General features: G+C 41.3%; 1 protein-coding gene across 1 annotated transcript in view; it reads left to right on the plus strand.

The window, feature by feature from the left end:
• ZPBP (zona pellucida binding protein) overlaps window positions 1–14349 on the plus strand; it is an 87142-nt gene extending 72793 nt beyond the window's left edge. Inside the window, exons 6-7 of the mRNA XM_015816172.1 lie at window positions 5568–5745; window positions 14198–14349. Of these exons, the coding sequence (XP_015671658.1) occupies window positions 5568–5745; window positions 14198–14292 (273 nt within the window). The 3' untranslated portion in view covers window positions 14293–14349. The remainder of the gene's footprint in view (window positions 1–5567; window positions 5746–14197) is intronic.
• Window positions 14350–21412: the final 7063 nt, after the last annotated feature.

Consider the following 21412-nt stretch of genomic DNA (forward strand, 5'->3'; position numbering starts at 1 on the left):
AGATCTTTAAGTGTAATGGAAGGAGGAGGTGATGGTGGGGGAGATCTAGGTTTTTGTTGTTGAATTTGCACAACAGGAGAAGAAATAGCTGTTTTAGGCAATGCAGAAACTCCAGTACGTTTTGAAGCCATTCTGCCAAATTATTTTTAAAACTCACAACAGCAAGTATAAACTTAAAAAAGCTTGACTTAAGAAAAATACTTTAAAGTCCTTTAAAATGCATCATTCCACAACTGGAAAGAAAGTGAAAGTTTTCCTTTTGTTATAAAGAAGCAACGCTTCCGCAGCCATTTTCTTCTCACTTTCACTTATAGCAAGTAAGAAATCCCAGTATGAGTTAAAGTCACATTTTAACTAAAGTAAAAAATCCCCTGTCAGGTTCCGTCTGTTCAAAAGTTACTCACAAGCAGATACAAAGTAGCAGCAGTGGCGGCGACGTCTAGCTTCGCTCTGAGGAGCGAAGACACTCCGAGCTGCGGAGAAGAGGTCCGGACTCCGGGGGAGTTCACACCTTCATCCCCCCAGGATCGTTCCTGGGGGGACTAGGGAACTCAACCCCTATCCAAACCAAACTCACTTTCTCCCCTTCGCCCGGGGAGAAAGTTCCGAGCCGCAAAACAGCTGATCCGCGCTGTTTTGACAGCTTTGACGCAGTCCCGGGCAGGAGGCTAAGAAAAAAGCCTCCATCGGCGAAGCCTCGTCACCGGAAGTCCCTCATTTTTATACACCGTATTGTGATGCCCCATTTCCCTTCCCCTTTGGTCCCATTGGAAAGGCACACAGAGGTCACAATCTATCAGAAGCGCCTAACCGGAATACATTATCTCTGTCCTTGTCTGCTCAGGTTACCTCAACATCCGACATACTACCATATATGGGCATGTCATTCTGGCAGAAATTCACAGTTTATTCTTTGGTTTTGGTGCACTCATCCTGTTTATTTTTAAAACATCCTTTTCCCTTGAACTGTTTCCCTCATCTGCGAGGGTTGGGTCATGGCAGGGGGGGGGGTTGGGCAACTTTCTGATTAAGGTCAGCTTCAGAGGCGCACAGGTCTTGTTTTCGGGGGGAAGGGTGGGGGTTTTGTGGGTTATTACTTTAAAATGGGAAACACCCGTCTTAGTTATTGTTAGCGGGAAAGGCTTTGCTCTGACGTGCGATAAGATGGCATGTTCGAGGAGGTCGTTGTATTCCATCCAGCCATGGGTTGGCTTTTCCATGATACATATAACTTTAATTGTGTTTTTAAAAATGGTTTAAATGTCCAGGGGAAAAAACGCAGTGAGAAGCATCCCACCACCAACCACTACTTCCCTCCAATGGAGTGCTCCATCGCCGCCGCCACCTCGACCCAACCCTTGCAGAGCGCCATTCTCTCGCCCCGACCCAACCCTCACAGAGTGCCGTTCTCTTGCTGCCCTGACCCAACCCTTGCAGAATGTCGTTCTCTCACCACCCTGATCCAACCCTCGCAGAGCGCCGTTCTCTCGCCGCCCCAATCCAACCCTCGCAGAGCGCTATTCTCTTGCTGCCCCACCTCAACCCTCGCAGAGCGCCATTCTCTCGCTGCCCCACCCCAACCCTTGCAGAGCACCGTTCTCTCACCGCCCCGATCCAACCCTCAGAGTGCCGTTCTCTCGCCCCCCTGATCCAACCCTCGCAGAGCGCCGTTCTCTCGCTGCCCCCCACCCAACCCTCGCAGAGCGCCCTGCTCTTGCCGCCCCGCCCCAACCCTTGCAGAGTGCCCTTCTCCCACCTCCTGTTGATCGTCCCACTTGCCAGAGACACTCTGGATCTCCCCCAACCTTGCCTGACCCCCACAGGCATCTCTTCCCCACGAGCAACATCAAGGTGGCCATGCCCACTGCAGCCACACCCACCCAGTGGGCTATGTTCACCTGGCACCCGATGATAAATAAGTGGGGTTTGGGTTGCAGTTTGGGCACTCGGTCTCTAAATGGTTCGCCATCACTGACATAGGGATTCCACTTTGGGAAGCCACATTAATCCTACCACAAGGGACTTTTCCATGCCAGGTGCCACAATGAAACTTCAAGTATCTGTGTGCTCCCCCATCTTCATTTCTATTGGTTCAGTGACGAATGTGGCAAGGGCTCCACTGGCCACTGACCCATCCAGCTGGCAGAATGCCACAGGTACTTTAAATTGCCTCAGGTGCTAGCCCATTTCTTCCACTGACAGGGCTGTCCAGGCACTTGGTGTAGCCTGAGTCCAGAAGGCACCAACTTCCCCTGTGCGCTGATGAGCGGACCACTGTCTCTACTTGTAGTCATTAGTATCAGGCAACTTACCAAGGGGTCATCGTCTGCTCTCACCTGAGCTCTTTGGATCCTGGTTGGAGTTCCCACGTCCTCAGTGGGAGGAAGGGTGAATTTTGTGACCTCTATCCCTTTCAGAGCTAACTCTCAGGTTCTTGTGGCTGGTTTCCCTTGTTTCTTGGCAGGACCCATCATGAGCTTCTGGACTGACATGCAGCAGTCAGTAGCTCAGTGCCCCTCCTTTCCACACTTGAAGCAACCAGTGGAACATTGATGGGGGCTTTGCTTGCAGCTTCTAGGTCTCACTTTCGATGGTGAGGGATGTTCTCCATCCGTGGCTGGCACGGGTTCAGGATTTGGCTAAATTAATCTCTTATCTCCTCAGCGAGGACATGCCATGCATGCAGCGTGCGAGGGGCTCCTCAGGAGAGGCAGGTTTTGTATACATCATCATTCAGCCATCCTGGAAACATTAGATTAGCATGTCCTGCAGCAAGTCGGTCAGCCTGCAGGCTGGGCTGCAAAACTCTTGGGTATAGGCAGCCACAGATATTTGCCCTTGGTTAATGGTGTTCATGCAAATTCTGGCCTCGTGGTCAGCAAAGGGGGTCTTCCAATCTCTTACAAAGGGCCACTATGAACTGACTGAAGATGCACAGCTCTGGAGCATTGTTATGCAGAGCCATCATTCACTCCACTGCGGCTCCTTCTAGGGCCATGGTAACAAACTACAGTTTTGTTCCTTTGGTGGGCAGGTCTTCCCATACTCCTGCAGGTACATTTGCGTCAGGAAGAAGGCCAACTACTTTGGATCAACACCAAACTTTACCCCCAGGGCAGGGGGTTCTGCTCCTCCTCCTGGGTGCAGGAACCCACTGGGCTTGAGGCTGCTGAACCACTGGGGCCGGGGCAATCTGTGGTTGAGCTGGTGGGGCTTTAGCTGTAGCCACTGGGGGAAGTATGGCCACAGGGGGGGATTGCAGCTATTCATCATCCATGCGGCAGTGACTGGCAAGGATGTCAGAGCCCCATCTGGGCAATGGCCTTGAGGTTGCCAAATGCTCCTCTAAGGAAATTGAGTGCCTGTTCAAATAGCACATCTTTGGTCTCAGGCTTGTCAAGTGCTATGAACTCTTCCTCATAGCAGTGGGTTCTTTGCGGTGGCTTCCACAACTGCCCCTTTGGAAGTGGACCCTAGAAGGCTTCTACTTCCAATCTTCTTCCTTCCAGATGCCTAGGGACCACAGGCTTGTCACAGGCTTTGAGTTCCACAAGCCACTTGGGATGACCTCCGCTCTGGGATTTGGCCGCTGCTTCAGCCCAGTCTTCTCCCTCCTCCTGTTCACTGTCGTGAGTTGACATTGTGGGCACGATCCCCATGGTAACCGGCTTGACCGATTTTGCAGGTCCTGCCTAATGTCAAAACTGTCCCAAATCTAACTCTAGGAAAGAATAACCATAGACTCCATTTGATTCAAGTAATAGGTACTTTTACTAGAGTGGAATGATTGCAAGGCAAGTAAGGTGAGATCTGAAGTATTCGCGCAGAAAGCAATAGATTTTTCCTTCCCTCCTAGTTCACCCTCGAGCCAGTGACCAGTGTCCAATAGCAAGTCATTTAGATGTTTTGTGCACTGTTTTATGGTGGGCAGTTCATTCACTCATTCTCAGGATGGTTGTCCTTGAAGACTGGAGCAAATTAATACAGGCACCTGATTATTCTCACTCCTGTCAATTTCCCCCTCCCTCCTAGCTCCTTTCTTCCCTTCTTACACTCGTTCTAATCCACATTCCATAGCCTCCCTCCCTCCTGTCCTTTGATGTCAGCTGAAGCATGGTCTGAAGTGTTGAAGCTTGCAGACCTGACAATTGGGGTGATATGATAGCTGTCTTTCAGTATTTGAGGGGCTTCACAAAGAAGAGTTGATCAGTTTATTCTCCAGAGTATCTGAGGGCAGGACAAGAAGCAATGGAAGCTCATTAAAGAAGGAAATTTCCTGACAGAGCAATTAACCAAAGGAACAGCTTGCATCCCATAGTTTTGGGTGCTCCATCGCTGGATGCTTTCAAGAAAAATTGGACATCCATTCATCAAAGATGGTATAAAGAATCCTGCCTTGAGTACAGTGTTGGACTGGAAGATCTCCAAAGTTTTTTCCAGTCCTGTGATTCTATATAAATAATCTTCCACATCTCCCTCTAGACCAGGGGTCCACAACCTCCAGTCCTGATCCTGGCATGCCAGAAATCAGGCCACACAAACAAGGGAAGCCCCATTTGTGGGATGCAGGCAGCATGCAAAACCATGCCCCCTCCAGTCGACAGAAAAACCTCTCTCCACGGAACCTGTTCTGGTGCTCAAAAGGTTGGGGGCCGCCGCTCTAGATACTTTAGGAGATAATCTTTTTTGGAGACCAGAAGGAAAAAAAATACTAAAGCAAGAACAGTATACTTTTTCCATTTAGTTCTTAGAAAAAAATGTATCCACCCTCTGAAAGAAAAGAAATTGAAGGAGAAATTGGGAGAGATTGACAGCATCTTCTCATTGGAGAGATGTATTTAATTATCCTCACTTTTGCCTAAGTCTGTAGCTATTTGAATACTAGGCCAAACTAAGAAACTTGATCTATCAGATTTGATAATTGGAGCTAAGGTTAAGATATTTCTCTGAACCATCATAAGCATTTATTATCTTGATACCCACACTCCTGTAAGAGAATCAAGAAGTTTGAATGGGCCACTAAGGCCATTTAATCCAAACTGCTAATCATTGTAAGAACCTAAATTAAAATATCAGAAAGCATGGCTGTTTAGCTTCTTCCAAATCTTCAGACACTTGTTTCATTGTAAAAATCCATTAGTTAGAAAGTTTTTCTAATACTCTGTATTTCAAATATCCTGCAACTTATATTCAGTATTATACAACCTGCATTCTAGGATGAGAAAGGACAAATTTCTTTGATGTCTTTTCAAGTATTTCAAAAGTGCTTTTCTCTCTCCCCTCCAAACACACACATCAGTCATCTTTACTTAAGGGTAAACAAACATAACTCCTTCAATCTTTTTTCTTAAAATTTAGTTTTTAGTGCTCTGGACCAGCATATCACAAAGACATTCTCTCATGTATAAGAGTATTTATTCATTGTATATTACAATAAATACATTAGCCAAGGATAAACACTTAATGTTATTGATACAGTTTGTATTTTTTATACAAGTAAGAAAAGAAGCAAGTAAAAAAATGCTGATTTTTATCTTTATCAAGAAAGTAATTTCTTTTTACTTCAGGCAAAAGACCTAATAGAGAAATTCTTTAGCCAACAAGTTGAAGTTCTTGGAAAAAGAACAGCACCGCTACCTGAAATATACTACATTGAAGGCACTCTGCAAATGGTGTGGATTAATCGCTGTTTTCCAGGTTATGGAATTAATTCTCTACTACATCCAGATTGCCCTAATTGTTGTGGTAGGTTGGAAGCATAACAGTTTTCAGAATTATAAATACAGATTACTAGATATTTTTAGAGGAATTATCTAATTAACTTTTTATTACAACAGAGATAGTAAATTTATTGCTTGTGACAAATTTGGGTATTAGTTCTTATGGTTTGGTTGCATAGTTCATGGTGAAATTACAGAGCTATCAGCCTGACCTCAATACCTGGGAAGATTCTGGAAAAGATAAGCAACAAATCAGAGAACACCTAGAAGTAAACAAAGTCATAACCAAAAGCCAACATGGGTTTGTCAAAAACAGATCATGCCAGACAAATCTTATTACATTCTTTGACTAGGTGACAAAATTAGTGGCCCAGAGGAATGCTGTGAATATAATTTACTTGGACTTAAGTAAGGCATTTGATAAAGTAGACCACAACTACTACTTGATAAGAGAAAAATGTGGGTTAAACAGCATCACCACCAGATGGATTTGTGGCTGGCTGACCCGCTGTACTCAGCGTGTGGTCCTTAATGGAACTGCATCTACATGGAGGGAAGTGTATAGTGGGGTGCCCCAGGGCTCTATTCTGGACCCAGTGCACTTCAACATCTTCATCAATGATTTGGATGAGGGGATAGATGGGGAACTCATCAAATTTGGAGATGCACAAAGCTGGAAGGAATAGCCAACACTCCAGAAGATAGGCTTAAGATAGAGAAGGATCTTTTTACAGACTTGAACATTGGGCGCTATTGAACAAAATGAAATTCAATAGTGAAAAAACTAAGGTTCTACATTTAGGCAATAAAAACCAAATGCATAGGTACAATATAGGTGTATCTTGTAACTGTGAGAAGGATCTTGGAGTGCTAGTGGACAGTCACTTAAATATGAGCCAGCAGCGTGCTACAGCTGCCAAAAAAGCCAACACAGTGCTAGGCTGCATTAGCAAGAATAGAATCAAAATCATGTGAAGTGTTAATAACACTTTATAACGTCTTGCTAAGGTCACATTTGGAATACTGCATCCAGTTTTGGTCACCATGATGTAAAAGAGATGTTGAGACTCTAGAAAGAATACAGTGAAGAGCAACAAAGATGATCAAAGGACTGGAGGCTAAAACATATAAAGAACGGTTGCTGGAATTGGGTATGTCTAGTTTAATGAAGAGAAGGACTAGGGGTGACATGATAGCAGTGTTTCAATATCTCAGGGTTTGCCACAAAGAAGAGGGAGTCAAGCTATTCTGCAAAGCACCTGAAGGCGGGACAAGAAGCAATGAATGGAAATTAAGGAGAGAAGCAGCCCAGAACGAAGGAGAAATTTTCTGACAGTTAGAACAATTAATGAGTGGAACAACTTTCGTCCAGAAGTTGTGAATGCTCCAACACTGGAAGTTTTTAAGAAGAGACTGGACAACCATTTGTCTAAAATGGTATAGGGTTTCCTGCCTGAACAGGGTTGGACTAGAAGACCTCCAAGGTCCCTTCCAACATCATCATTATTGTTATTTCATGAAAATGGAATGTAACTGCAAATGAATTGGTTACTATGATAAACTAACTTGTTGGCATTTGTTCTTTGTGACTGATAGATTCTGTCCTAGTATAAAATCAAATTTAAATCAAAATGTATTGTGATTGTCATTATGGTTAATATATTGGCTTGTATTTATCTTTTCTAGAATAGATGATAATTACTCCAAAGAATTAGAATTAAGAGTTCTTAGGGCTGCCTTTTGTGAAAGAAAAGTTTAAAGACTACTCCTTGTGCTTTCTTGGGTCTGCAATGGAGTTCTGCTTTCAATAAGTAGACATTCTACAATCACTCTGTATTTGGGAGTGTCTCCCTTGTACCCAACTTTTAAAACTACTCAATTAAAAAAGGGGGAGAAAGTTTGGTGGTATTGGCTGAAAGCTGCATATGCGTAGTGTTTCATCTCTGAATCAAAAACTATCAGGTCACCTAGATTACAAGTGAATCCTTCTTGTGAAAACCTTACCCTTTTTCTTCTTCATCAGTGCAAGCAATAGAATATTGAAGTTTTTCATACCAAAATCACAATATTGCAAAGCAATGGATTAATCTTGCTTGCCACTCTGCATATTGTGCTCCTAATTAGTGGCAAACTCTAATGCCTTGAGATTAGACACTTGACTCCAATCCACAGATTTTACAATATATTCTTAGTCTGGAACTGAAAAAATGTTGTTTCAGGGAAATAGGCTCAATAGATACAATAGATTATAATAAAGTATTTTGTTCTGGAGCAAAGTATTATTACCAAGAACAATTGCCTGCACTCTTTTGAAGATGGACTACCAATCCAGTTAATACCATTGCTTTTTTTGTTAATTGTTAACAAAATAATTAATCCATTCCAGTTATTTAGATAGTAGTCTTTGCTTTATTTCTGTGGAATCAAGGGCAGAGTTTCTTTCATGTAGGATATATTGCAATAGAAAGTTGGGTCCTTTTGATAATAACCTCTGGCTATTTTTTAGAATTCATTTTCTATAGGAGGAATGGCACATGCTGAGGGTGGAGTTAAAAGAAAAATCAGCCTAGATTCCCTATGTAGCCACAAGCGAACTAAGTTCCACCTCTCTTGAATTGACCCTTATCTAATGATTAGACCCTGTTTGGGATAAGGGTCAATGGAATTCAAGGTTGGACTTAGTTCACTTGTGGTTAGGTAGGGATTCTAGATCCATACCTCTTTTAACTCTGCCCCCAGGTTCTGCCACTCCTATATTTTCTCCCTCCTATGAGAGTTGACTCCATCTCTTTTCATTCTCTTATGTGTGAGGTAAAAGTCTTTGGTCAAATATGTTTGACGTTTTGTTTTAGATTTTTACCATGCCAAGAAGAACAATGACCTCGAACTTGCACTGAACTTTCAAGATCAGTATATAAGTATCTGTTTTTAATTCCGGTTGTCTCATTGAACCTTAATACTTTCTGAGTGCTTTCTATTTCATGTTCATATAACAAAATGCACGATTGCTTTGAGGTAGAATCTGAAGGTGTTATTGCTTTATGGCAGTATTAAGTGCCAAGTTTTTGTCTTATAATAGATTTTTAGAGATGGATGACAGTTATTATTCATTAGTGCTATGAGCTGGTGAAACATTCTTGTCCTGTCCTTGTGAGCTAAATAGTACTTTTGTCAACCTTATTTTTGACTAGTGTGCTTTTGTACGTTTGCTGGCCTGCAACCTTCAAATTTAATAAGACATCATTACTTCAGATTGTAATGTCAGCAGGATGGAGTCTTTGTGCAATATTGTTTTTAATATTCTCCTAGACTAGCTACTTCATGGTAAGAGTGTGGATTCATCTGTGGGAATCTTAGAGACTAAAATGAGAAAGAGCTGGGTCTTCAACTATATTTCTTCAAGTGATCATCTGAATTCTGAAAACAAGTCTCTCCTCTGATTTGGATTGAAAGTTAGAATTTTGGATTCTATCTACTGTGATAGTTATTGGGTTGAGTATTGAGAGGAGGCCTTCCCTTTTATATGACATATTGTGGCATTGGCAGGGTTTCTACCAAAAAAACTCTCAAGCTCTGTAACATTTCAAATATGAACTGGAAACAGAATCCCCTTGTGTGTATTTATAGATGAGTATTAGAAGACCACTGGTAAATAACTGGGGACAGTTATGTGCTCTATACAAATAAAATGTACAAATTGTGACCATATGTATTATGTAAGTGTGCAGTTGAACAGTTGCTTTATGGCTAAATCTTGTTAAAACTAACTTAAATCTCAGATTTAAACCTTCCTAAATTAATGTTAGCTATGTTTTTGCCCGTAAATAGAGGTAGACTATTTTGTGATGTTTATACTTGCCAGGTTGAATTAGTGTCAAGGAATGTTATGGTATTGTAAGGCTATTGAGTTGCAGTTATTCATTACATAAAAAAATACTTGCTTTTAGCATAGATCTCAAAAGTAACAGTTTTCCTCTCAGATATTGTTTATACGTTGTTTTTGCCTGGGAAATTAAAATAACATGATGCAATTAATTTGTTTGTTGCAGTTCTAAATTTTGATATAGAATCCTACAAATATTTATAATAACTGGTTAGGACTAATTCACATTCAACAATGTTGATATAAGAAACCAAGAGTCATGAATTTGAGTATGAATACTCTGTTTACACTTTCTTTACTTCCAAGATCAACCCATAGTTTTCTGGTATGGACATAAAATGGAAATTGTTAGCTAATAATTTCCATTTTCATAATTTCACTGGTACATGAGAGAAAGAGAACAGAGAATCAGTTGACAAAAAACTGAAACTCATTTTCAATTTAATAAACCATGAATAAGCTGAAAGGGCTGTATCTGAACAAACCTTTTTTAAGTAGAAAAGACAGTTGAAGTATATCCAGATAAACAGAAGTGCAAATTAGTATATTGTGATTAAAAATGATCCACAATTGTTCTTTCTATCCTTATCTTGGTTTGGTATTTTTAAAAAACTTTTTTTATTCCTCTTTACATTTGCCATTTTGAATTTCTTTTAATAAAGGGCTTTTGGCACTGCCATGAGCTCCATGCCCCAGGCATCCCTCCAGCGCTTCTCTTCTCCATCCCTTATCCCCACGGCCTCGCATCAGGTGATTCACTGTGGGGCAAATTTCCCTGGCTGCTATCCTGCATGGGACAATTAGCTACACAAGATAATTCACCAAATACCTGCATAGGGACAGTGCTCGTGGCTGGGTGGTGGGCTGCTCCCCTCAGCAGCAGGAGGCCACTCTGCCTGTGAAGAGAGGGAGGGAGGGAAGGAAGGAAGGAAGGAGTGTGTTCCTCTCTGGCAGAGTTCCCCACGTGTGCAGCGCCTCAGAGCCTGCCAGGGGAACAGCAGTGGAGGGGAGAGCAGGACTGTGTGCTTCTTCATATGCCACCTGATTCTCCCCCTTCACTCCCTCCCTCCCCTCCAGCAAATGTGCTGGGATCTGCTCCCCTCCATCCCCTGGGAGAGCCTCTGAAAATCTTTTACACGCCCCAGTGTCAAAAGTCACCTGTCCTTTGATGGTCTCCCAGTGGGACTGGTTCACACCTCGCTGGAAGCTCACATGAGCATTCGCATGTCCCATGTTAACTCCCCCCCTTGTTCCACTGTCCAGTTTGGTGGACAAAAGTTGGGCTAAGGAGGGGGGGAGATTGCATGTGTGTGTGAGATGCATGAGCGCTAGGTGAGGCAGCTTTGAATCCCAAAGGCAGTGATGCAGGACTGCATAACACATCAGATGAGGGATTCTGATGTGCCAAGCAGATGGACAAGGCATCTTCCACACTTGCTCAGAGGCACGGGGTTCTTGAATTTATGTAAATAAAGCTATCCGTCAGAGCTGCAAGCATTTAAAGCATGTGGAGAGAGCAGGTAGAAACTCTCATACAGAGCAAATGCATGAAGAGAATATTTTAAATCATTATTACACTTCAGCTTTCTAGCTTGGCCAACAATGCCTTTTTTATTCCATCAAAGCAGCCATCCAGTTCTTCCCAACAGCCAACTTGGTGGTTCAGTGGTAGAATTTTCACCTGCCACTTGGGAGCCTGGGTTCATTTCCCAGCCAACACGAGTGCTGCTGCTGCTTTTGCTGTCTTCCTTTAGTTCTTTCCTTTCTGGCTACTTTAATTTATTCACTTGTACAATGAACATTTTTTTTACTGTTTATTGTACATATTTCTTTTAATTAAATGGTCTCTGTGGGTCCAACTCTAGGGAGAAAAGGCAGCTAGGTAAGTAAAATCTGGTTTTTTTTAGCTAAATATAACTTTTTTCTAGAAAACATGCAGCCATTTAATCTTTGGCTAAATATATATTTTTTAGCAAAATGAAACCCTGGGATCACAAAAGATGCGTTGCATTGATCAGAAATCGAACCCAGGCCTGCGGCATGGCAGGCTAGAATTCTACCACTGAACCACTAATATAGTTATTGTAGATATTATGGACAATTCATTTTCTCTCTCTGCTGCTCCAACCTGTTGCTAAATTTATATGATGTATTTCTCAGATTTATATAGCCACTCATCTTACAGATGCATGACTCTTTTTCTCCTTTTTTTAAACTTAATTTTGGAAAAGGGCTTAAATTCCTTCCACTGGTCCTTGCTTGCTCCTGGCTTTCTTGTACCTGGCTCCCCCACCACTGCAAGGCAGCAGCAAGGCAGAGGCTGTAGTCAGCAAGGAACAGGAAGAGGAAGAGGAGACAACAAGAGTGTGTCGGCTGCAGCTTTTCAGCTGCTGCATTAGCTGGATGGGAAGGCGCTGCCTTCCCCCTATCCCCCTAGTTCCTCTTTCAGGTGGTGGCCCCTCTGCAGGGGGAAAATGTTGTGGGAGGTGATTGTGAGATTAAGTCAAAGCTGAGTATTTTAGAATCTATGAAAACTTTGAAAGCAGGGGATTATGATGATGATGATGAACAACATTCCTGCCCAAAGGTAGATAAAGGCTTTGGACTTGAGTAACATACTATCCTGGGTGAGAAGTAAGCTAAATTCTGAATTAATTGGTTGGAGATAGACATTTTATTTTCATTCTTTTATTTTTGTCCTTCTTACCCTTTGAGGATATGACTAAAGGAATCTACAAATAGAATACAGGGCCGAATCTGGGCAAGGGGGCCAGCTGATGCACCCTTCTGCCAGTGACCAATGGCCCATGGGGGGAGAGGAAGCAGCCTCCTGGTCTCCCCACACCAGTGCTTGGTGAGTTATCCCATGGCTAAGTGTCCCGCATGGAAGAATGGCCAGGGAGATTTGTTCTACAGTGAATCACCCAATGCAAGGCAGTGGGGGATGGGATGAGGGGCAGAAGAAGGCCAGTGGTGAAGGGATGCCCAGGGTGTGGAGCCTGTGGTGGTGTATTGGGAGCCAAATAACCATGGCAATGTGTTGGGTGAAGCTGGGGGGGGGGGCTGCAGTGAAGTGGCTGAGGCAATGTGGCTATGGCTAATTGTCTCATTCCAGGCTGGGAAGGTTGCAAATGGCAATCTCGTGACCCAGGATTCTACAACCATAGTAATGCCAAAGCCTAATTTTGATCATGTGGCTCTGGGGTTGCTATGATGGTCATAAGTGTGAGGATCAGTTGTAAGTCACTTTCCAATGCTGTTGTAACTTCAAATGGTCACTAAATGAATGATTGTAAATTGAGGGCTATTTGGACTCAAGAAGATCCTACTTTTAGAAGCAAATGAACAGTGCAGACCTTGACCCTGTCTTACTATATTTTCTAAAGTTCTTTGACATTAAATTGCTGAAGAGATCACTCAAGAACCAAGTTTCAATAATTTTGTTCATAAGAATAGTTGAAAGCACACCTACATAACAAACTAAGCCAACCATAATGATAAATAGTAGATACATAACATTACAAGATTTATATTTTATTTTGGTACTTCTGTGTTTCCCCAAAAATAAACTCTGGCTTGATTTTTACACCTGTGCTTAATATAAGCCCTATCCCCAAAGTAAGCCCTAGTTAAGAGCCTGCACAGCTGCCCACCCAGTCTGGTTGTTCACTGTGCTGCCACCACGAGGTGAGGCGAGGCAAGTGGGAGAGGGGGTGGAGCTGCCCCATGCGCTCCGCATCCACTTACCTTGGAGGCCCTGCAGCCAGCCCTCCCACACCCGACACTTGCCTCACGGCGGCACCAACAGCCCCATCCAGCAGGAGCCCGCATGGCCACCGCCGGCCCACTTCTGTGGCCACTCGTGCACATCACTCCCCGGGCTCCGTTTCACCAGCAGAGGCCTTCAGGAAACCCAGGCCTCCATTCTCGGCTGCAGAGGCCCTTCCTAAAGGCCTCTAATGGCAAAACTGAGGCCGGGGGTGATGTGTGCAAGCGGCATTGAGCAGCCACAGAAGAAGTTGGCCAGTGGCAGCCACATGGGCTCCTGCTGGACAGGGCTGTTGGTGCTGCCACTGTGAGGCAAGACAGTGGAAAAAATAAGACATCTCCTGACCTAATACTTCTTTTGGAGACAAATATATATATATATATAAGACTGGGTGTTATTTTTGGGAAACACAATAGTTGTAAAATATTTATGAGTTTTCATACAATACAGAGCCCCAAGAAATCCAGTACCAGATGTTCTGTACCTGTAATTATTCACAATATAGTTGAAGATACATCTCAGAATATGATGGGATGGGGCAGAGTTGTTAGCTGTATACAATGTGTTACAGATAACTGATGGAGTCTTCTCAAAGTTTCGTGCATCTATGATCACTGTCTTACACATTTTACATTTACTTCTGCTTCCTATTTCTTTATTTTTTCTTAAAACATTTTTGTAAGTATGAATCCCAAATTTAGCAAATAAATCTTGAAGCAATTAACTGGCTTTAAATTTGGAATCTTCATTTTATTACAGCAAATTGTAATACATTTGATGACATGATTATTTTTGTTTGTTTTGTTTTGCTTTCTTTTGTTATAGTGGTTTGCAGTCCAGGATCATTCAATCCTCATGAAGGAACTCATTGTCTTCAATGCAACAGAAGTCTGGCATATGGAGCCAAACATTGTTACTAGACTCTCGACATAATCCTTTTGCTATGTTTAGTAAACTTTCCTGTACTTTCATCTCTGTAATCCAAATAAAAGGATTTTTCAGAAAAAGTCTATGAAAAATATATTACGTGATTACATTTATATGATGAATAATATATGGCAGAAGAGAATAAGGAGAAATTTCCTAAAAGTGATTAATTAGTGCAGTGTTTCTCAACCTTGACAATTTTAAGGCATGTGGACTTCAACTCCCAGAATTCCACAGCCAGCAATGCTGGCTGTGGAATTCTGGGAGTTGAAGTCCACATGCCTTAAAATTGTCAAGGTTGAGAAACACTGAATTAGTGCAATGGCTTGCCCTCTGTAAATTGTGGGTGCTCCACCATTGGAAGTTTTAAAAAGAGATTGAACAACCATTTGTCCAAAATGGTATAAGGTCTCCTGCTTGAGCAGGGGGTTGGACTAGAAGACTGTTAAGGTCTCTTCCATCTCAGTTACTCTATTCTATTCTAAAAAATTGTTGCATTCCCCTGGCAATTATATATTTCTGAAGATGCAATTATATTTAAATTTCAAGCAGGGAACCTTCCAAGTATCTTTGGTTTTAGAAAACTCAATACCATAGATAGGAAACATGACAACATAATATATCATCTTCAGTTTCATAGTCTTATGGAATGCAAAGAATGTTAGATCCTGATACTTGCCGATTCAACAAAATGGATTTTTTTCTTCATTTAAGATGTGTTTTGCTATTCAGTGAAAAAAATAGAAAATAACACTAAAAGCAAAAATACAATACTTAGAATTACTCTATTAAGCAAGGTTTCCATTAATTTTGTTTACGTTACAACTATAATAGATACCACCTCCCTTCCATCTGAAATAAACAGAAAACCTAATTCACCATTCCATTTTTTAAAAATACTTTTTGTGTTCTCCTTTTGGATATTTAGAGCAGAATATATCTGATAAAAAAAAAACCTGACTCTTACTCAATTATCAGTTAAGTTATTTAGGCAAGAAAGGAGTTGGGATTACAAGTGGTGTTCTCATGGGAAGATTAACATTCAATGAGAGAACAAAGGATTATAGAAATGAACCACTGGTTTAAGGGTTGGTGCCACCAAGAGAACTTTGGATTCCTAGACTATAGTCTGCACTACCTACTGAAGGGTTTTTGGCAAAAAATGGACACCTATATTTGGAAAATGACTGACTCAACTTATCAGAAGGGCTTTAAACTAAAAATAAGGGAGAAGGGTGACCACTCCAAGACAACCAATCAAACAATGAGATAGAAAATGATGGAAAGGAAGAAAAACTGAGATATAAAATATAAGATAAAGGAAGCATACCCAGGTTCAGCAATGAAGGACTCAAATGCCTATACACAAACACTCAAAGTTTAGAGTACAAACAATAAACTTGAAGTACTAGTACATGAAGGCAGGTATGATATAATTGCCATTACTGAAACTTAATGGGATGAAACTCATGATTGGAATGTACTGATGGAAGGATACAAATTATTCAAAAGAAACAAACCTAATAAAAAGGAGGTGGAGTTCATTATATGTAAGAGATCATTACATCTCTACCAAAACTCACAAAACCAAGAATGAAAACCACCTAGAATGCCTATAGGCCAATATAAAAGAAAAAAAGACTTAAACTACAGACCACCAACCAATCAGAAGAAATAAATGAATAAATGAACTTTTTGCTAACCAATTAAAAAAATGTAAGGAAACACACCACAGTAGTAATGGGGGGATTTTAACTACCTGATTGGGAGATAAACTCTGCATCAAGTGGGAGATTGAACAGATTCCTGACCATCCTAGCTGACGAGTTTGTCATCTAAAAGGTAGAGGAGGAAACAAGGGGAAAAGCTATACTGTACCTAATTCTAACAGAGAACAAGTGATAGAGGGGGTTGAAGTTGCCGGAACTTTGGGTGAAACTGACCATGTCATATTGGAATTCAATATAATGCAACACAAGCAATAGAACATAATAAAACCAATGTCTTAAACTGTAAAATAGTTTTAACAAATTTTAAACAAACTTTAAATTTTTTTAACAAATTCTGAGAAAGCTTGGGAAAGATTCTATGGATGAAAATTTTAAAAGGAAAAACAACTCAAGAAGTTTGGGAAACTTGAAAAATATCATTATAAAAGCCCAATCCAGCTCAATACTACTGAAAAAAAAAAAAGAAACCAGCATGGTTACACAAAGAACTCTGACAAACTGAAAGAAAAAAAGTATAAATATAAAAAATGGAAAGGGGGCATAAAAGTAAGGCAGTATACCAACAAATAGCCCTAATGTGCAAAGATGAAGTCAGAAAAGCTAAAGCTCAGAATGAAGTCAAACTTGTAACAATGTCAAAAATAAAGTTTTTTCCAACATATAAAAAGCAATAAAAAAAGTCAAGGAAACAATCTGTCCACTAATGAAAGATGATGATAAGGAAGTAATTGGCAGTAGAGAGAAAGTAGAGCTGCTTAACTCATTCTTTGCATCTGTCTTCACACAAAAAGAAAATACAAGTAATCTCCAGGAACGAACGTAATAATAATAATAATAATAATAATAATAACAACAACAACAACAACAACAACAATAATAATAATAGTAATAATAAAGTTGGAAGGGACCTTGGAGGTCATCTAGTCCAACCCCCTGCTCAGGCAGAAAACCATATACCATTTTGGACAAATGGCTGTCCAGTCTCTTCTTAAAAACTTCCAGTGTTGGAGCATTCACCGCTTCTGGAGGGAGGTTGTTCCACTGGTTAATTGTTCTAACTGTCAGGAAGTTTCTTCTTAGTTCTAGGTTGCTTCTCTCCTTCATTAGTTTCCATCCATTGCTTCTTGTCCTGCCTTAGGGCGCTTTGGAAAATAGCTTGACTCCCCCTTCTTTGTGGCAGCCCCTAAGATATTGGAACACTGCTATTATGTCCCCCCTCGTCCTTCTCTTCATTAAACTAGACATACCCAATTCCAGCAACCGTTCCTTATATATTTTAGCCTCTAGTCCCCTAATCATCTTTGTTGCTCTTCTCTGTACTTTCTAGAGTCTCAACATCTTTTTTACATTGTGGTGACCAAAACTGGATGGAGTATTCTAAATGTGGCCTTACCAAGGCATTATAAAGTGGTATTAATACTTCATGTGATCTTGATTCTATCCCTCTGTTAATGCAGCCTAGCACTGTGTTGGTTTTTTTGGCAGCTGCAGCACACTGCTGGCTCATATTTAAGTGATTGTCCACTAGGACTCCGAGATCCCTCTCACAGTTACTACTATTGAGCAAGGTACACCCTATACTATACCTGTACATTTGGTTTTTCTTGCCTAAATGTAGAACTTTACTTTTTTCACCACTGAATTTCATTTTGTTAGATAGTGCCCAGTGTTCAAGTCTGTCCATGTCCTCCTGTATCTTAAGCCTGTCTTCTGGAGTGTTGGCTATTCCTGCCAGTTTGGCGTCGTCTGCAAATTTGATGAGTTCCCCATCCATCCCCCAAATTTGATGAGTTCCCCATCTATTTAACGAGTTTTCACACAAAAAAAACAATTTATTCAGATAGGGTACTTATATTAGAAATTCAAAATTGCAACCACAAAGAGGTCTCTTTAGCCAGTGACTTGAATCCAGTCAGTTCTACAAGCGGTGGTCATTTTAACTCTGTGACTTGCCTGTGCTGTTCAGGTTATAAATGCAATTTCCTGAAGCTGGAAGAGTTTGTTGTTTTTTGTCCCTGGTCACATGACCAAACAAGATCCAATGATTTTTGCAGCTGGCTCCGACCATTTGTTTTTATTTTTTTGGTGCTGCCTGGGCTTGAGGACTGGAAAGCTAGAATTGCTTCTGTAAGTATTTTAAAATATTCTTTTTTGTTACTCTATAGTACTGTACTGTTGGTTTGTAAGCACTTTGGGAACTGCTCTGCTTTTTAAGTACTGTACTGTACTTTGCATACTATTGTGTTTGTAAGTACAGTACATTACAAAGATAAAGTTTGTTTGCATTTTCCTTGAAACTGTAGAAATGCTAGTCAGCATTTACAAAAGCATTCTATAATGTTGTGTTTCCTTGCTTTTATTTTAGAGAGATGGGAGTACCAGATCATCTTATTTGTCTCTTGAGAAACCTATATGCGAGTCAAAAAGCAACAGTGAGAACTGGATACAGAACCACTGATTGGTTCAAAATTGGGAAAGGAGTCCGGCAAGGCTGTATTCTATCGCCCTGCCTATTTAACTTATATGCAGAGCACATCATGAGAAAAGCAGGGCTAGATGAATCAAAAGTTGGAATTAAGATTGCCGGGAGAAATATCAACAACCTAAGATATGCAGATGATACTACTCTAATGGCAGAAAGTGAAGAGGAACTAAAGAGCCTCTTGATGCAGGTGAAGAAAGAGAGTACAAAAGTTGGCTTGAAACTCAGCATTAAGAAAATCAAGATCATGGCATCCGGCCCTTTCAATTCCTGGCAGCCAAGGAATTAAAAGACGCTTGCTCCTGGGGAGGAAAGCTATGGCAAATCTAGACAGCATACTAAAAAGCAGAGATATCACCCTGCCAACAAAAGTACGTATAGTCAAGGCCATTGTTTTCCCAGTTGCCATGTATGGCTGTGAAAGTTGGACCATAAGAAAGGCTGAGCGCAAAAGAATTGAGGCCTTTGAACTATGGTGCTGGAGAAGACTCCTGCGAGTCCCCTGGACTGCAATGCAATCAAACCGGTCAGTCCTAGAAGAGATCAACCCTGACTGCTCTTTAGAAGGTCAGATCCTGAAGTTGAAACTCAAGTACTTTGGCCACCTAATGAGAAGGAAGGACTCACTGGAGAAGAGCCTAATGCTGGGAAAGATTGAGAGCAATAGAAGAAGGGGATGACAGAGAATGAGGTGGCTGGATGGAGTCACTGAAGCAGTAGGCGTGAACTTAAATGGACTCCAGAAGATGGTAGAGGATAGGAAGGCCTGGAGGAACATTATCCATGGGGTCACGATGGGTCGGACACGATTTCGCAACTAACAACAACAAATATATTACTGTAGATAGTTTGTAGAAAGTACTACATTTTTTGGAATCATGGCATTGGTCAATTTCCTATTTCAAATTGCAAAGAACTGCAGACAAAAACTGGCAGAATGAGGTGAAGTTAGCAAATCACAATTACACCACAATAAAAAATATGGACTTCACAAATGGACTGTATAAAGAGTCTGGCCTTCACAATTCACTCTCTCCCATTTGTTAAGAATCAGATTCAGTCTTGCTGTGCATTAAGGGGGAAAATAACCAAGTGGAGCAAGTTAAGAACAAAGATGGAGTATATAAACTAATGTTTAATACAGTACTGTAAATAAAAGACTCAAATACTATGGCAGTATACTGCTGCTGGCAATGACCATTACTATGCTTTGGTCAAGGGAAAGAAATTTTTGATAGAGAAGGAAAACACATTCTTGCACTACAGTACTGCCTTCTCCACCATAACATTGATCTTACTGTAAACAGTTCTGAACCAGTCTCTTATCTATCTATCTACAGAACAAGATACTGTATTTTTCCATCAATGTTTTGGCTAGAAATGTTTTCCAAGGAAAGTGACCAAGCTCTACTTCAGCTCAACATGGATGCAAGAAACAAAGGAAAAGTATCAATTTGGATTTGAAAATGAAAATAATTAAAACCCGGGGGGGCGGGGAGAGAAGGTAAAGACCATAGGAAAAGAAGGACTGGCCAGTTCTACCATATACACTATACTTTAGGATAAAGAAAATATAAAAGAGATTAAATCAGCTCCAGGAACAGATGCCATAATCATGAGAAATAGGACAGGCCTCCTTTCAAAAACAGAACAGCTACTTGTGCTTTGGACTGATGATCGGAGCCCAAAAACAATCCCAATTAGTCTACATCTGATTCGGGCAAAGGCACACAGCATTTTTGAAATGCTAAAGCAAGGAGCAGTGAGACAGTGTCCTAGTGCACACATGTCAAACTCGCGATATCACGTGATGTCGTGCGCCGTGTCGGAGTGTTTTCACCATTGCCGGCAATGGGGTGGGCGTGGCTCTGGTACGATGAAACCGGCCCGTGGGCCGGAAGTTTGACACCCCTGTTCTAGTGGATGATCACTTGACTATGAGCCAGCAATGTGCAGCAGCAGCCAAAAAAGCTAATACAATCCTGGGTTGTATAAATAGAGGCATAGAATCAAGATCCCACGAAGTATTAGTACCGCTTTCTAAAACCCCAATGAGACCACACCTGGAATACTGCAACCAATTTTGGTCACCATTCTACAAAAAAAAATGTTGAGACCTTGGAAAAAGTTCAGAGAAGAGCAACTAAGATAATCAAAGGCCTGGAGACTAAAACATGAAGGACTTGGGTTTGGCTAGTCTAAAGAAAAGAAGAAATAGGAGTGACATGATAGCAGTATTCCAATATTTGAGAGGTTGCCACAAAGAAGAGGGGGTCAAATTATTCTCCAAAGCACCAGAGGGCAGGACAAGAAACAATGGTTGGAAACTGATTAAAGAGAGAAGCAACCTGGAATTAAGGACAAAGTTCCTAACAGTGAGGACAATTAACCAGAGGAACAGCTTGCCTTCAGAAATCATGGGCTCTCCATCACTGGAGGTTTTTAAGAAGAGACTGGACAGTGACTTGTCTGAGATGGTATACGTTCTCCTGCTTGAACAGGGGGCTGGACTAGAAGACTTCCAAGGTCCCTTCCAGCTCTATTCTATTCTATCTACATTTGGAGCCAGCTGTGGTTGATTTGTGCGATTGCAAAAACGATTTAACTACTACAACATACAAACTACAGGTGAAGCTGTTTCTTAGAATGGTAGATATTTTTCGGTTTGTGCAGAATGCTGTCTTGATGTTGTGTTTGTGGACGATCTTGCTGATTCTGTCTGTGGTGCCTTTTATGTATGGGAGGAGGGCTTTGCCGTTTTCTTGTTCTCTGTCTTGGATTTTAGTGGGGGTTTCTTTTTGGATTAGGTTGGTAATCTTATTTCTTTGGAATCCGTTGGATGTTAGTACGTTAGTGAGAGTGTGTAGTTCAGTTTTTAGGTGTTGTTCGTCAGCTAAGCAT

The sequence above is a fragment of the Protobothrops mucrosquamatus genome, unplaced genomic scaffold (assembly GCF_001527695.2).
Source record: "Protobothrops mucrosquamatus isolate PMUCROS unplaced genomic scaffold, P.Mucros_1.0 scaffold408, whole genome shotgun sequence".
In the NCBI taxonomy this organism is placed as follows: Eukaryota; Metazoa; Chordata; class Lepidosauria; order Squamata; family Viperidae; genus Protobothrops; species Protobothrops mucrosquamatus.